This window comes from Sminthopsis crassicaudata, chromosome 4 (genome assembly GCF_048593235.1).
Source record: "Sminthopsis crassicaudata isolate SCR6 chromosome 4, ASM4859323v1, whole genome shotgun sequence".
NCBI lineage: Eukaryota > Metazoa > Chordata > Mammalia > Dasyuromorphia > Dasyuridae > Sminthopsis > Sminthopsis crassicaudata.
The window spans coordinates 34,774,629-34,791,665 of record NC_133620.1 but is presented as its reverse complement, the minus strand read 5'-3'; the positions used below and the strand labels follow the sequence as shown (position 1 = coordinate 34,791,665).

Here is a 17,037-nt window from a genome sequence, read left to right as displayed (position 1 = left end):
TCTAGGAGACAAGCTGCCAGGAGACAGCAACAGGGACACTGGCCAGTTTCTTAAGAAAGGCAGAAATTTTCACTGCTGGAGCAGATGGCATGGATCTCCATGTCATGAAGATACTTATTCTGCGGTCATTTCATTCACAAATGTCACAGTGTGTGGTCTAGCTCTTTGGTGGACCCTCTACCACCTGGCCCCTTCTCTCTTGCCTGGAATGCCTCCCTTTTCCTCTCTGCCTTTTGGTTTCCCCATTTTTCTTCAATTCTCAGCTACAATTAAGTGAGAAACTTTTCTAGATCCTTTCATGCTAGTTCCTTTCTTTTAAGGATTGTTCCAGATATGGATCCTATTCATACACAGTTGTTTGCAGGTTGTCTCCCCAATTAGAATGTCAGCTCCTGGAGGGCAGAGATTGGATTTCCCTTTCTCCTTATCAAGGGCTCTTAGCATAGTTTCTAGCATACAAGAGGCATTTAACAAATTCTTGTGGACTGACAGGAAGGCAACAATAAATGAGGGGCCAAATTTTAAGCCTTCATCAAGTCTCAGACTTACCTTATAGCAACTCTAATCCTGTGGCATACTAGTCTGCCAAAAGAAACTTCCAAGAGCAGGATGATTTCAGAACAGCCTGGGATGACTTAGGTGAACTGAGGCTGAGTGAAGTGGGCAGAAGCAGGGGCAGATTGTGTAGAGTAACAAGATTGTGTGCTGATGATCTGTGATGGACTTGGCTCTTCTCAGCAATGCATTGATTGAAGACAATCCTACTGCTCTTGAGATGGAAAATGTCAACCACATCCAGAGGGACAACTATGGAGACTAAATGCTAATCAAAGTATGTTATTTGCACCATACTTTTTTGGTTGCTTGTTTACCTTTTTGCTCATGGTTTTCCCTTTTCTGATTTTTCTTTCACAACATAACTAATATAGAAATATGTTTAAAATCATTGTACATGTATAACCTCTATGAAACTGCTCTTGAGGGGTGAGAAGGTAAGAGAGGGAGGGGAAAAATTGGAACTCAAAATCTTATAGAAATGAATGGTGAAAGCTATCTATATATATGAAATTGGGAAAATAAAATACTATTGAAAAATAACACAAAAATAGATTCTCATAGCCACTGATGGATCAAAGGGTATACGCAGTTTGATAACTTTTTGAATATAGTTCCAAATTGCTCTCCAGAGCAATTTGTGGATCCATTCACAACTCCACCAACAATCCATCAGTATCTCAGTTTTCCCACATCCCCTCCAACATTCGTCATCGTCTTTTCCTGTTGTCTTAGGTAATCTGAGAGGTGTGTAGTGGTATCTCAGAGTTGTCTTAATTTGCATTTTTCTGATCACTAATGATTTGGAACCCCTTTTCATATGAGTAGAAATAGTTTCAATTTCATCACCTGAAAATTGTCTGTTTATATCCTTTGACCATTTATCAATTGGAGAATGGCTTGATTTCTTATAAATTAGATTTCATTCTCAATATATTTTGGAAAAGAAGCTCTTATTAGAATCTTTAACTGTAAAAATGTTTTCCCAATTTATTGCTTCCCTTCCAATATTGTTTGCATTAGTTTTGTTTGTACAAAAACTTTTTAACTTGATATAATCAAAATTGTCTATTTTGTGATCAATAATAATCCCTAGTTCTTCTTTGGTCACAAATTCCTTCCTCCTCCATTGGTCTGTGAGGTAAACTATCCTATGTTCTTCTATTTTATTTATAATCTCATTCTTTATGTGTAGATCATGAACCCATTTTGATCTTATCTTGGTGTATGGTGTTGTGTGGGTCAATGCCTAGTTTCTGCCATACTGAGTTCCATTTTCACCACAGGTTTTGTCAAATAGTGCATTCTTATCTCAAAAGTTGGAGTCTTTGGGTTTATCAAATATTAGATTGCTATGATTATTTACTATTTTGTCCTATGAATCTAACCTATTCCACTGATCAGCTAGTCTACTTCTTAGCTAGTACCAAATGGTTTTGGTGAGTGCTGCTTTCTAATATAGGTTTAAATCAGATACAGCTAGACCAGCTTTATTTGATTTTTTTTATTAGTCCCCTTGAAATTATTGACCTTTTATTCTTTCAGATAAATTTTGTTGTTATTTTTCCTTGGTCATTAAAATAATTTCTTGGGAGTCTGGTATAGCACTAAATAGATTAGTTTAGAGAGTATTGTCATCTTTATTAGATTAGCTAGACCTATCCAAGAGCACTTAATATTTTTTTCAATTGTTTAGATCTGACTTTATTTGTGTGGAAAGTGTTTTGTAGTTTTGCTCATATAGTTCCTGACTTTCCCTTGGCAGATAGGTTCCCAAATATTTTATACTATGAACAGTTATTTTATCTTGAATTTCTCTTTGTATCTCTTGCTGTTAGATTTTGTTAGTGATGTATAAAAAATGATGATGATTTATGTGGATTTAGTTTGTATTCTGCAACTTTGCTAAAATTGTGGATTATTTCTAATAGCTTTTTAGAAGAATCTCTGGGATTCTGTAAGTATACCATTATATAATCTGCAAAGAATGATAATTTGGTTTCCTCATTACTTACTCTAATTCCTTTAATCTTTTTTTCATCTCTTATTGCCGAAGCTAGCATTTCTAATACCATATTGAATAGTAATGGTGATAGTGAGCAACCTTGTTTCACTCCTGATTTTGTTGGGAATGGTTCCAGTTTATCACCATTACATATGATGCTTACTGATGGTTTTAAATATATGCTACTATTTTAAGGAAAAGTCCATTTATTCCTATACTCTCTAGTGTTTTTAATGGGAATGGGTGTTGGATTTTATAAAATGCTTTTTTCTACATCTACTGAGATGATCATATGGTTTTTGTTATTTTACTTATTAATATAGTCAATTATTTTTAATATTATTTTTTCATTAATTTTATAATTATAACTTTTTTTGACAGTACATATGCATAGGTAATATTTTACAATATTATCCCTTGCACTCACATCTATTACAAATTTTCCCTCCTTCCCTCCACCTCCTCCCCTAGATGTCAGGCAGTCTCATACATGTTAAATGTGTTATAGAATGATATAGTAAATTATGTTAATGCTTTCCTTAATATGGAACCAGCCCTGAATTCTTGGTATAAATCCTATTTGATCATGTATATTATCCTGGGCATAGTTTTCTATAATCTTTTTGCTAATATTTTATTGAAGATTTTTGCATCAATATCCATTACTTTTTCTGTTTCTGATTCCTGGTTTAGGTATCAGTACCATGTCTGTGCCATAAAAGGAATTTGAAAAAATTGCCTATTTTTTCAAATAGTTCATATGGTATTGGAGTTAATTGTTCTTTAAATGTTTGGTAGAATTCAAATGTAAATCCATGTGGTCCTGGGGATTTTTTCTTAGGGAGTTGATTAATAGCTTATTCTATTTCTTTTTCTAAAAGGGGACTATTTAACTAATATATTTCCTTTTCTGTTAATCTGGGCAATCTATATTTTTGTAGGATTCCTCCATTTCACTTAGATTGTCAAATTTATTGGCATAAAGTTGGGCAAAGTAACTCCTAATAATTGCTCTAATTTCCTCTTCATTGGTGGATAGTTCTTCCTTTTCATTTTTGAAACTAACAATTTGATTTTCCTCTTTCCTTTTTCTAATCAAATTAACTAAAGGTTTATCTATTTTGTTGGTTTTTTTTCATAAAACCAACTCTTAGCTTTATTTATTAAATCAATAGTTTTTTTAGTATCAATTTTTTTGATCGCTCCCTTTATTTTTAGAATTTCAAGTTTGGTATTTGATTGGGTATTTTTAATTTGTTCTTTTTCTAGCTTTTTTAGTTGAAAGCCCAATTTATTGATCATCATATTTCTATTTTATGCAAATAAGCATCTGGAGATATAAAATTTCCCCTTATTTCCACTTTGGCTGCATCCCACAAGTTTTGGTATGTTGTCTCATTATTGTCATTTTCTTGGATGAAATTATTGATTGTGTCTATTATTTGCTGTTTGACCCATTCATTCTTTAGGATGACCAAAGTACTTTTATAGGGAAAATTTAGCCACAGGGACTTAACTTGGATTTCTGATTAGATTAACACCTGAGATTGGGACCATGGAATGAAACTGATCTCAATTATCAGAGCCTTCTTCCTACCTGCCCCAGGGAATAATTTTTATCAATCCTTCAATTTCTCTCTGCCCACCACACCCACCATTCAGGACCTCATATATGGTGCTCATAAGGCTTAACTGGGATCCAAACCCAGGTCCCCTTGCTTTCCATCTCACATTCATTCCACAAAGTCACCCTTACAGCCACAGTATGACACAAGAGAAGAGGAAACAGAATGTGAGTGGAAGTCCAAGGGAGAAAAGCATTTATTAGCTCTAGGTGAGTTGAGGCTTCATAAAGAAGGCAACACTTGAGAGTGACCATTTTATGTCCTTCCTTCTAGGGACCTTTCTGTGCAAGGCTTAGGAGATTCAAAAATGGAACTCCCTACAGAAATAACTATACCCAGAGAAGGAACACTGGGAAGTGAATGTAAATTGTTAGCACTACTGTCTATCTACCCAGGTTACTTATACCTTCGGAAGCTAATAATTAATGTGCAACAAGAAAATGGTATTTACACACATATATTGTATCTAGGTTATATTGTAACACATGTAAAATGTATGGGATTGCCTGCCATCGGGGGGAGGGAGTGGAGGGAGGGAGGGGATAATTTGGAAAAATGAATAAAAAAAAAAAATGGAACTCCCTGAGGTTAAGGGTTGGGAACTAAATAATCTCTGGAGATCCAAATATTGGATAATATGATCCAAGTTAGAGATCTCTTCAAACTATAATATTTTGTGCTTCTGAGGGTGTAGTGAAGGGGTACTCCTGGGTTCAGAGGATTTGATGGTAAGGATGAAACTCAATCACTTTCTCTACTCATTCATTTCAATCATATTATGGCAAAAGTTTCTCCACATTAGTAAATATGTGGTCCACACTAGGCAAGGGAAGGGAAACATTTGGAAGATCTACATGTCTAAAGGAGAATTATTAAAAGACACTCTTTAAGCAGGTTGGAGATAGCAGAGGGAAACTATAAGTTTCCACATCTGCCTTCAGACTTGAGTTATAGTGTGGCTGCCCAAAAAATGGCTTCTCAGCGCTCTCTCTTTTTTTTCCTATGGAAAATTTCCATCCCTGACATATTTTAGGAAGGATGTAGAGAATCCTATTTATGATGCCAGGGTTCCGTAGGACTTTCTAGATCTAAATAGACATTCTAGCTGTGAAGTTATTATTGGAGAAAGGGGGGAGAATTTCTTGGCTTCTTTTAGAGGCAAAATAAAAAAAAATCAAAGACAATAAACACAGAATTGTTCCAATTAGCTAGCAAGTATGAGGAAAATGACCTTGAATTCTCTTTTAAAATTAAGAATCAAAACTGGAAACAATGCTCAAGCCCACCTTCTACTACCCTAGGGATTCTCCTTGTGCAATGTTATTTGACTCCAAAGTGGAGGGAGGAATAGACTTCCAGTACACAAAGTTCCTAAAAAGGGCTTACTTGTTAATATTGTTATATACAAGTATGAGTATACATGTATATTATTTATACACACACACACACACACACACACACACACACACACACACACACACACATATATATATATATATATTTATTTATAGCAAATGACATTGATTCAATTAACATTCCACAAAGGAAAGATAGGAGTTGTAATTATTTAAAAAACCCCAATCAAAGTCATTTCCTTTTATGCATAAAAATAAAAGGCATACAACTGAAGAAAACAGACATCATAGACAGAATAGCAACAGTTTTATTATTGTAGCAGAAGACAGTCTGATAATGGCCTGGGTTTTTTTTTTTCAGTCATACCCCCAAATAAAGATATTTGGAGAACATAGCAGAGGGTTCTGTTTCCTACTTTGGAACATATTAGTCCAGGAATTTTCAAACTACGGCCCACGGGCCAGATGTGGCCCACAGAGGACTTTTATATGGCCTGCTGGATTATGGCAAATGGGCTGAGGGGCAAAGACAGAGTGTGAGTTTTTGTTTTTACTATAGTCTGGCACTCCCACAGTCTGAGGGACAGTGAACTGGCCCCCTATTTTAAAAGTTTGAGGACCACTGTTTAGTCCTTTAGTTCAACAAGCTCTTTTTAAGCACCTAATATGTGCCAGACACTGTGCTAAGTGATAGGAATTCAAAGAAATGCAAAAACACACTCCTGCTTGCTATGAAACAGTAATGTAACTCCAAAATAGATTAAGAAAAAAGAAGAGTTAGTGTCAGAGAGAAAACACTAGCTGGGTGAATATGGAGAGGAGGAAAAACGAGGAAAAACCCTCTAAAGAAGGTAGAATTTTAGATGAGTTTTGAAGCAATCCAGGTCATAATTTGGAGCAATCCAGGTCATACTTAGGAGGTAAAGACAAGAAAATAAAATATTCCAAACACAGGGAAAAACCTGTGAAAAGTATTGACTTAGAAGGTATAACATTACACAGGAGGACCAGCAAGATCAGTGTTGCTGTGTGTAGAGAGGAACTTCCTGGAAAAATGAAAAGGGAACAGATAATCAAGGTCTTTAAAAGTAAGAGGATTTTTTATTTAATACTAGAGAAAACTGGAGTTTGTTGAGTAGGAGAATGGCATGGTCAGATTAGACTTTTGGAAGATTGGTTTGGTAACTGAAAGGAAAATGAACAGGAGAGGAGAAATTTGAACCACCAGGCTATTGAATGATACAGATGAGAGGTAATGAGGTCCTGCACCAGACTGGCCCACAGGGGACACCAGACTGGTATGCATGGAAAGTAGAACATATATAGGAGAGTTATTATGAAGATAAAATCAACAGGCCTTAACAACAAATTAGATATTGAGTTAGTGAGAGTAAAGAGTCCAGGATGACAGCTGTGTAACTGGCAGAATGGTGGCAGCCTCAATAGTAAAAGGAAAGTTTAGAAGAGGCAGGATTTATTGGGAAAGATAATGAGTCTGGTTTTAGATACGTTGAATTTAAGATGTCTTTGGGACATCCTGTTTGAGATAACCATTAATAATCAGTTCATTGCTGAGTGAAACGAGCAGAACCAGAAGACATTATACACTTCAACAATGAACTGTACGAGGATGTATGCTGATGGAAGTGGATTTCTTCAACATAGAGAAGAACTAATCCAATTCCAATTGATTAATGATGGACAGAACCAGCTACATCCAGAAAAGGAACACTGGGAAATGAATGTAAACTGTTATTTTTACCTTCTGAATCCAATTCTTCCTGTGCAACAAAAAATTCGGTTCTACACACATATATTGTATCTAAATTATACTGTAATATATTTAACATATATAAGACTGCTTGCCATCTGGGGGAGGGGGTTGGGGGAGGAAGGGAAAAAATCTGAATAGAAGTAAGTGCAAGAGATAATGTTGTAAAAAATTACCCATGCATATGTACTGTCAAAAAATGTTATAATTATAAAATAAAATAAAAAATTAAAAAAAAAACAAAACAAAAAAAAAAAATCAGTTCATGATGGAATACCAAAGATGCTTTCTCTCCACTTAATGTAAGAAAAAGGAAGCCTTTTTGATTGGATTCTGAGCTGGAAATGAGTGTGATGAAAAAGATGCTAACTGGCTAAATTGAACCATCTCATACCAGTAAAGATAACTAAGTCTCCGAGGAAGAGGAGAGGTTGTGACAAGCAGAGTGGCTGATTCTTCCCACGTGGACCCATAAAAGGCTGTGAATATATGGCACCTTTATTTTTTTCTAGGTGTGGAAGCAATGTTTCTTTATGCTGTTAGCATCTTCTCTTTGGTGTATCTGTTTATATACAAAATCTTTGAGCTTTCTTCATCCTCAGATCTTCGGCAATTTCAGTCTTCCTGCACCCCCTCCTCCCAATATTGTTCACTTTCTGATATCTTTCCTGGTCACAATTTCCATTGAGGATAAGTTTCAAAGTGTTTCAGCCTCTTACCACTTCAGAGGATTCACAGTTTACCATTTTAGCTTAGACATACCAGACTTAAACTGTACTATATAGCAGCACTCATCAAAATCATTTGGGGTTGGCTAAAAAATGAAGTAGTGTATCAGTGTATCACACAAAACACAATAGCCAATAATCATAGTTATCTACTGCTTGATAAACCCAAAGACTACAGTTTTAGGGATAAAAACTCACTATTTGACAAAAACTGCTGGGAAAATTGGAAAAAAACATCCTAGGTTTTTTTAGCAAGTGACTTGGAAAGGGGGACCCAGAAGAATTGACACTGGCTCTTTCCCATAGGCTTATCCAAGTGTCACACAGTTCCATGTGGGGCTTATTCAATATATTTCTCAGTTCATTGAACCATGACTCAGAGCCTGATCAAATACCCACTCTTTTCAATTAGGATCTTTGGACACTGTGACCTTCTGGTCAACAGGTTGTGGAAATGGGTTCTGTGGGAAATATGGGTTGACTTTTGCAGCCTTGATGGGCACTGTAGGAGAGTAGGCTGAATGAGTATTCTTTAAAGATTAACCTTCTCTGCTCTTAGTTCATTGACTTTTAACTTTGATGTCAATGTTCTTAGTGTTAGTGTTAGTGGTCTCACTAATGGAGAGAGCTGAAATTATTTTATCTCTAATGAAAAATTTCTAATTTGGAGAAATTTGAAAAGTCAGGGGGATTAATGGGAAAAGCTAGTCCTGCACCCTGTGGGTCACATGACATAGAATATGTCTCTTTGATATCTTTGAACTCCAGTTAAATCTTGCTTTCGACAATAAACCTTCCTTGATACCTCTTCATGGTAGTACTTTTTCTCTGTGAGTTAACTCTGATTTTCTTTACTATAGCAAAAGCAAAATAGTTCTGATTATTTATTTTTATTTTCCTAAAGCTCAAATTTGACCATGTCACACTACCCATCCCCTACCTCTTCAATAAACTGCAATGGTACATTATTTCCTCTAGGATCAAACATAAAATCTCCTTTAGGCTTGTAAAGCTCTTCATAACCTGTCTCCTCTTCCATTTTTTGGGTGTAAGATGTTTGACTTGTTTATTCCCAAAACAGCTAATCATTCTCTCCACTGGGTAGAGTCTAATGTAAATGTTAGTATGAAGCCCCAAATCACACAAGTCTTATTACTCATGTATGGAATGGAAAGATGGGAGGAACAGCTTACAGGGATGTGTGAATGCTTTTTTTTTTTTTATTTTATTTTCATTATTTCTGTATTTCCCTATGATCTATGTTTAAGTCTCTATTTACTTAAACCAAGGCCAGTTACGGACACATTTACTTAACCTAAACTGGTGGCATTTATCAATGTCTGACATTGTTTAACCTCTTAGTTTAAACACTGTCAACTTCGTTATCTGCTAATTTAAGATTTCATAAAAAGCAGGTAATTTCAGGGAAACTGAAACTTCCATTCCCATTTTTTTTTGACAGCGATATCCCATTAGGAGGCTCCAGACTTCTCAATGATTTCTAATTTGTGGTGTAATCTCTTGTAACAGAACCTATAAAAAGGTATGTCTGTACTAATTCTTTGGGTCTCCGACTGTGAGTCTCTTTATCTCGACACGGGACTGCCCTGGCACTCATGATTTACTATAATAAACAACCCTTTTTACTTTCTACTTTGAGTGAACTGTGAGTAGTCATTTTTGGTAGGGGAGTCTTTTGCATCCCACACACTCATGGAGTATAGCATGAAGGAAAAACAAGGCTGTCAACAAGAGGTTGGGCATGTGGGTAATGGAAGAAAGATTCTTCCTCATAGGACCCTAAATGTAGAATTGTAAAGGATCTCAGAGGCCATGGGTTTACTATGTTCATTTGAATCTAAATTCCAAATTTCCTTCTGAAACCAATTTTAATACAAAGATGATAAAGGGGAAAATTATGACATTTCACTGGGTAAAAAAATCTAGTGGTCCAGAGGAAACATCTCACTAGAGGAGAAAGATGTAGCATTGGATATTTATTTTTTTCATTAAATTAAAAACATTTCATGAATATTTGATATATATATAAGGCTAACTTAAACCCTGAAAATACAAAGGTGTGGGAAAAGGATGTTCTTTTCCCTCATAATTAACACCCTAATCCTTTGGCATCAAAGAAGACTACAAAGTCAGGATAGAGTCAGTCTAATTTGTCCACTTTCCAATCACCTTTAATAATACTGGGCTTAATCTCCAATTGATAAAGGGTCAAAGGATATGAACAGACAATTCTCAGATGAAGAAATTGAAACTATTACCAGTCATATGAAAAGATGCTCCAAGTCATTATTAATCAGAGAAATGCAAATTAAGACAACTCTGAGATACCACTGCATACCTGTCAGATTGGCTAGAATGATAGGGAAAGGTAATGCAGAATGTTGGAGGAGATGTGGGAAAACAGGGACACTGATACATTGTTGGTGGAATTATGAATACATCCAGCCATTCTGGAGAGCACTTTAGAACTATGCTCAAAAAGTTATCAAACTGATGTGGCAGCCCTCTTTGTGGTGGCCAGAAACTGGAAACTACGTGGATGCCCATCAATTGGAGAATGGTTGAATAAATTGTGGTATATGAATATTATGGAATATTATTGTTATGTAAGAAATGACCAACAGGATGATTTCAGAAAGGCCTGGAGAGACTTACATGAACTGATGCTGAGTGAAATGAGCAGGACCAGGAGATCATTATCTACTTCAACAATAATACTATATGATGATCAATTCTGATGGATGTAGCCATTTTCAACAATGAGATGAACCAAATCAGTTCCAATAGAGCAGTAATGAACTGAACCAGCTACAGCCAGCGAAAGAACTCTGGGAGATGATTATGAACCACTACATAGAATTCCCAATCCCTCTAATTTTGTCTGCCTGCATTTTGGATTTCCTTCACAGGCTAACTGTATACTATTTCAAAGTCTGGTTCTTTTTGTACATCAAAACAACTGTTTGGACATGTATATATATATTGTATTTAATTTATACTCTAACATATTTAACATGTATTGGTTAACTTGCCATCTGGGGAGGATGGGAGGAGGGGGAAAATTAGAAAGGTTTGGCAATTGTCAATGTTGTAAAATTACTCATGCATATATCTGGTAAATAAAAACTATTAAAATAAAAAATAATAATACTGGGCTTAAAGGACTCCTTAAATTGGTTCATTTACCCAGGAGGCTTAGCTGCCTCCCTGCCTACTTAGTCATGAATACAATGTTCTGATTTCAACCTGTAATTTCTAATGCTAGAAACTTGGGAAAATCTGAAATAGATTTTGCCCTGCCTTCAATTTTGAGAGAGGAAAGAGGGAGAGGGAGAAGGAGTGAGAGAGGAGTAGGGGGAGGGTAGAGGGAGAGGGAGGTGGGAGGAGAAGAGGAAAGAGGGAATGAGGCAGGAGAAGAGGGAGGGGGAGAGGAGGAGGGGGAAAAGGTTGTGAAAGAGAGAGAAACAGTGTGTCAAAGAGGGAGAGAAAGGGAGAGAGAGGGGGAGAGACAGAGAGTCAGAGAGAAGGAAGACATAGAGGAGGGAAGAAGAGGAGGTAGGAAGAGGACAAAGAAATGGATGAGGGGGAGGGAGAGGAAAAGAAGAAATAGAAGACAAGGCTTGGGGAGACCCCCTCACACAATATCCCTCTCCTTCACATCCCCAAATTTTCAAGGACAACTGGCAGTCCTGGAAAAGCAGTTTTCAAAGGGATGAATGGGACAGGAGAAGAGATGTGTGGCTCTGGTCCCCATATTAATGAAGCCCAATTCAATCTTTCCCTTCAAGTCTGCCTCTAGGTCCCAAGGAATTTTGCTTTCAGAACCATCAACAAGAAGAGAACCATTTCCCAACTTTCATCTTTGCCTAACCGGCTGCTCTTTGTTTGCAAGCCTTTGGGTTAATCCATTGATTGGCCACACATCTTTCACCTCTTGGTCTAGTCAGTTGTTCAGCTTTTTCCTACAGCTCAAAGGCACCTAACGTTATCCTGGGGTGACAGCCCAACTACTAAGGCAAGTAAAATAATATATAGCAAATAGTACTGATTTGTTGTCATTTGTAAGGCTGAGGAAGGAGAGCATTTGTCCAGTTCTGAGCAGTAAACTCATAATCTTAAAAACTTAATGAAAAGAGGCCCTAGAAATAGAGATCCCACATAGGAAAGTGCAGCAGCAGCAAGCTTCTTTGGGGATATGCTTCAAGCCACCAAATGTCCCCTTTCTCTTCTTTTTTCTTATCCTCTTTTTCAGTTTCCATTTCAAAATGGGAAAGATTGGACAAAGTGAGATCATTCACAGGAAGCAGAGTTGGGTGGCATTTGTAGGTAAAGCTCCTGCCCTGCTAAGGAAAAACTTCTGAACAAAGAGAGCTGACCCAAAGTGGACCAAGATACTTTGCCTAAAAAGGCAGTGAAGTCTCCGTCTTTGGGGAACTTTGAGCAGAGGCTGAAGGATCACTTACTAGTCAGGAATATTTTTTTAAAGGCACATCCTTTGGACTAGGGTTTAACTAATGCTTTCTGAGATACCTTTGGTCATTCAGTTATCCAATTCTATTATTACTTCAGCAAGCTGAGTCTCAATGAATTGTCAACATTTCTCTTGGAAATGACTCTGTAGCTTGGGTGAGATGGTGAAGCTTGTATCTTCACATTATAGCACATATATATGAGGTACTGTTATTATATTGCTGCTGCAATTCCTGGAGCCGTCGTTCCTGTTCAGCCATTGCCCTTCTTTGCTCTTCCTGGATTTTTCGCGCTTCTTCCTGAGGAGATCAAAAAGGCATCCAATAAGTGAAACACCTCTCTTAGGTTTAGCAATGCAATTTGAGCCAAGCAAACTCTGCCATTAGGTCTTAAGGGGTGGAAGACATTGCCAAGACAAAAGACAAAATACAATAAGAGCCTCTGGCTTCAGGGAGGTTACATTCTACTGGATTTTTTGCTGATGGGCAGCCTTGAATTCTAGCTGCTCATGGACTTTCTTCATTGAACATGTGAATGTACAAGACATTTTGCCAAGCTCTGTGAAGGATATGAAAAAAATATATAATGCCATCCTTACCTTAGGAAAGTTTGCACGCTAGTTAGGGAGTATAAAGAAAACTAACAATATAGTGCAAGAGTGTTCAAGGAGTAATGTAGAAGCACTCCGGAAAATCAGAAAAATAGAATAACTCCCTTAATTATCAGAATTTTTCTTTCTCTTCCCTCCTTCCTTCCATCCTCTCTCTCTCCTTCTTTCCTCCCTCCATGCCTCCCTTCCTTCCTTCTTACCCTGTTCCACTCTTCCTTCATTTTTCACCCTCCTTTCCATTCTTCCATTTTTCATTTTCTCCTCCCTCTCCTTCACACTTTTTCTCTCTACTTCCCTCCCTTTCTCCCTTTTCCCTTTCTTCTCTCCCTTCCTCCTTAATTCCTCTTTTTCTCACTTCCGTCATTCCTTCTCTTCTTCCTTCCTTCCCTTTCCCTATTTACTTCTATTCTTCCTTCCTTCCTCCCTTCTTTCCCTTATGTCTATGCCTCCTCCAACCAAATCTTCCAAGGCTGACACACTGATTTACACAGCAGGTGCTTAATAAATGTTTGCAAAATGGATTAATAAAAAGATATGTTGTCCTGGACCATATTAATGTTTTCCTTTAGGGCCAACATTTTTACTCTTCAAGTGTTGTAGCTGAGTAATCTCCATTTCTAGAAATCATTAAAGGGAATAGGGAAGAAGACAAATGTTGAATTGGGGCAATGTAATACCTCTAGTTTCCTATTCCTCTCTCTCACTTGTTCTTCCAACAATCTTCTCTTCTCGGCTTCCATGCGTTCCAACATTTGTCTTTGTTCTTCTTGTTGTCTCCTTTGGATTTCCCGGTTGATCTGCTCCTGTCTCCTTAGCTCCATTTCCATCCTTCTTGCAGCCTCTGCTGCAGCTTGTGCTTGCCTCTCTTGCTCTGAGAAGAAAGAAGAATTTAAAATTTTAATTGGAAGAAGATAGGACAATCAGGTGGTATAATAAATAGAGTGCCAAGCCTGGAGTCAGAAAGACATGAGTTCAAATCTGGCTACATACACTTACAGATGGGTGACCATGGGCAAATTGCTTATAATCCTATTTGCCTCAATTTCCTCATTTGTAGAATGAAATGGAGAAAGAATTGGAAAACCACTCCAGTATCTTTGCCAAGAGAACCCCAAATGGGGTGCAACAAAGAGCTGGACACAGCTAAAAAGACTAAACAAAAATAAACTCCCCAATCTTTTGTCCCTGTTCTCTATAATAGGAAAAAACAAAAACCAAAAACCAAAAAACTTATTAGCGCTCTTCACTAGAGTACCCAGCGCTTGTTTAGGGACAGTTAAAGATTTAGGAAGCAAAAAAGGAGTCTTTGTGGAATTCAAATGCTCTCAAGGACATCAAGACAGCTTAAATAACATTTCTGAAGGCAGAGTCCACACACAATTCCCTGGATTATGCAGGGGAGAGTGTCCTGCATGGATTTCTCACCTCTCCTCTGGTTTTCTTTTTCAGTAAGCCTTTGATCTGCCTGCTTAATTGCATCAGCTACAGTTTCCCTCGACTTTAAGTATTCTTCCAGAGTTTTGTTTGCCTGTAGGATAGGAGGACAATGAATTTGAAATAAGAAATAGTGATGGAAGGGGAAAGCCAAGGCCTGTTCATTCTTGTGAGCAGAGCTGAAGTGTGGATCATTCCAACTGACAGTACTATTTACTATTTATCCTGAGGCTTGGAAAAGACTGAACATTTCTTGGCTTCCCTCACTCTGCAACCCTGAGCCCAAAGGGAAGGTTTACCTGGATCCCCTTCTTAGGCTGCTGGTTGTACTTCTCTTGGAGCTCTCGTCTCTGCTGCAGGTAGATGTTATAGCCCCCTGGTTTGGAGAAGGCACTCTGCTTCACTGCTTCCTCCAGAGGCCTGAAAATATCCTGAAGCAAAGCTGTGCAGCGATCTCGGGACTCTCTTTCATTTTGTTTACAGAACTCATCTAGCTTGGCTTTTAGCCGATTCTTTAGAGTAAACAAAGAGCAAAGAAGAAAACATAAGGGCTGCAAAATAACACTTGATTTCAGAATTCAACAGGACCTCAGTCATCATTAAATTTTGCCCATGCTCGGTGCCATCCAATCAATTGTCCAAGCTTTCCTTGAAGAGTTTTGATGAAGGAGAACCCACGATCTCTCCCTTTTAAATTATTCTACATGTTAGTATATTTACCTTCAGAAAACTTTCCTTGAGAAAATGTTAGGTTTATTATATATGATATGATTGTATACATGCATACATATATGTATACATATATATATATATCACTACTCTGTTATAAGAAATGAGGAGCTCAATGACTTTTAAAAAACATAGAAAGACTTATGTGAAATAATCAATACCAAAATGAGCAGAACCAAGAAAATATTGTAGACAGTAGCAGCAAAATTGTTTTAAAAACAACTCTGAGGTGATGCAGTAGATAGAGCACCAGCCCTGAAGTCAGAAGGACCAGAGTTCAAATCTGGTCTCAGACACTTAACACTTCCTAGCAGTGTGACCCTGGGCAAGTCACTTAACTCCAATTGCCTCAAAAAAAACCCCAAAAAACCCAACACTGAGCAAATCAATCATTTTGACTTTTATAAATACACACATTAAAAATAAAGTACATATGAAGAAAAATGCTATCTATAACCAAAGAAAGAACTGATAAAGTATGTATTGAAACACTTTACGTATCTTTTCTATTTGTGTCTAATGGTAGCCATCTCTAGAGATGGAAGGAGAGGAAAGAAAATAAAGTAAAAAGTAAGGAATGTACACAATAGCTTCATATTTAAAAGGAATAAGAAGTTTTACATATATATATATAGTGTGTATATATATTAGATTTTTGGATTCATGTGCAACCATCTTTTTTTATCTTCCTGTGTTATTGAATGCTTGTTTTGTTCCCTAAATTAAAAATAAAAAAATATTTAAAAAGACAATGTTAGGCATCTTGCCTATACATTCTTATAGAACCAAAATCTGTTGTTTCTATGCACTTTTAGAGGTCGTTAAAGGGGACTAAATCTCTTCTCTGATCCATTAACCTGAGAACAACTCTAATTGGATCCTTTAATATATGAAGAATAAAGTTTCTTGATCTGAAATTTCCAGAAAGCCCTTCCCATGTTTGTTTTTGCTTTGTACTATGGTATGTACCTGAACTGTAGACCAACAGTCTCAAGTGGAGCTTTCCTGTAAAACCTTTTACCTTCTCAAGATCATAAATTAATTGATCATATTATACTAGCTGTATAAAGTATGCAAGAGTCATGGATCTTTTAGTTACTGATAATATTGAAAATGCTGATGGATCAGACTTTCAAATTTAGTAAGAGAAGTCATTCATAGGCAAAGTCCTAAAACAGGAAAGGTACCTCTAGTTCTTTTTGGAATTTCTGGTCCACATCCTTGAAAGAGTCCTTGATGAAGACATTAATGGCTTCCCTCTCACAGATGTCATGTAAACACAGCAGTTCTTGAATGGTTTCTGTGGGGAACTGGATCCCCTTTTTCATCATCTTTTCATACACTGTAAAGGCCTTTTGAACTGCAGCTGAATTCTCTTGCTCAGCCAGAGCCAAGACTGCATTCTCCATACAGGGAATATCTCCACTGGTGATGGCCTCCACATAGCTCACGACCAGGTTTCCTAGGCCTAGGAAGACATTGGATTGATCAGAAGAATGGCTAGAGCTACCCAATTTAGGAATGAGGCTGTATCTTTATTTTCTAGCAATGTAGAAAATGGGGGCTCCATTTTGTTTCTCAGAAAATGAGCTTTCTGAAAGAATCAAAAATGCTTAAGAAAAAAGAAAGATGTTTTCAATAACCAAAGCTCTGGGGCATTCATCAGACTGGCACATAGGACTGGCCTCATGCAAGAAGTCGGTCATTCTCTTTGTCTATGATTACCCTAGGAAG

The 17,037-nt window shown here is 37.1% G+C and overlaps 1 protein-coding gene across 2 annotated transcripts in view; it reads right to left on the bottom strand.

The window, feature by feature from the left end:
- The window catches only part of LOC141541804 (guanylate-binding protein 1-like), a 125,426-nt gene that overhangs the window by 93,472 nt on the left and 14,917 nt on the right, over positions 1-17,037 (bottom strand). Inside the window, exons 7-11 of one of the 2 annotated variants that reach the window (XM_074266291.1) lie at positions 16,491-16,771; positions 14,874-15,086; positions 14,566-14,668; positions 13,818-14,011; positions 11,023-12,829 (exon numbers count right to left, since the gene is read on the bottom strand). In XM_074266291.1, coding sequence (XP_074122392.1) covers positions 12,710-12,829; positions 13,818-14,011; positions 14,566-14,668; positions 14,874-15,086; positions 16,491-16,771 — 911 coding nt within the window. In that variant the 3' untranslated portion in view covers positions 11,023-12,709. Of the gene's footprint in view, positions 1-11,022; positions 12,830-13,817; positions 14,012-14,565; positions 14,669-14,873; positions 15,087-16,490; positions 16,772-17,037 lie in introns of those variants that run through there. The other variant, XM_074266292.1, reaches the window with a different exon arrangement.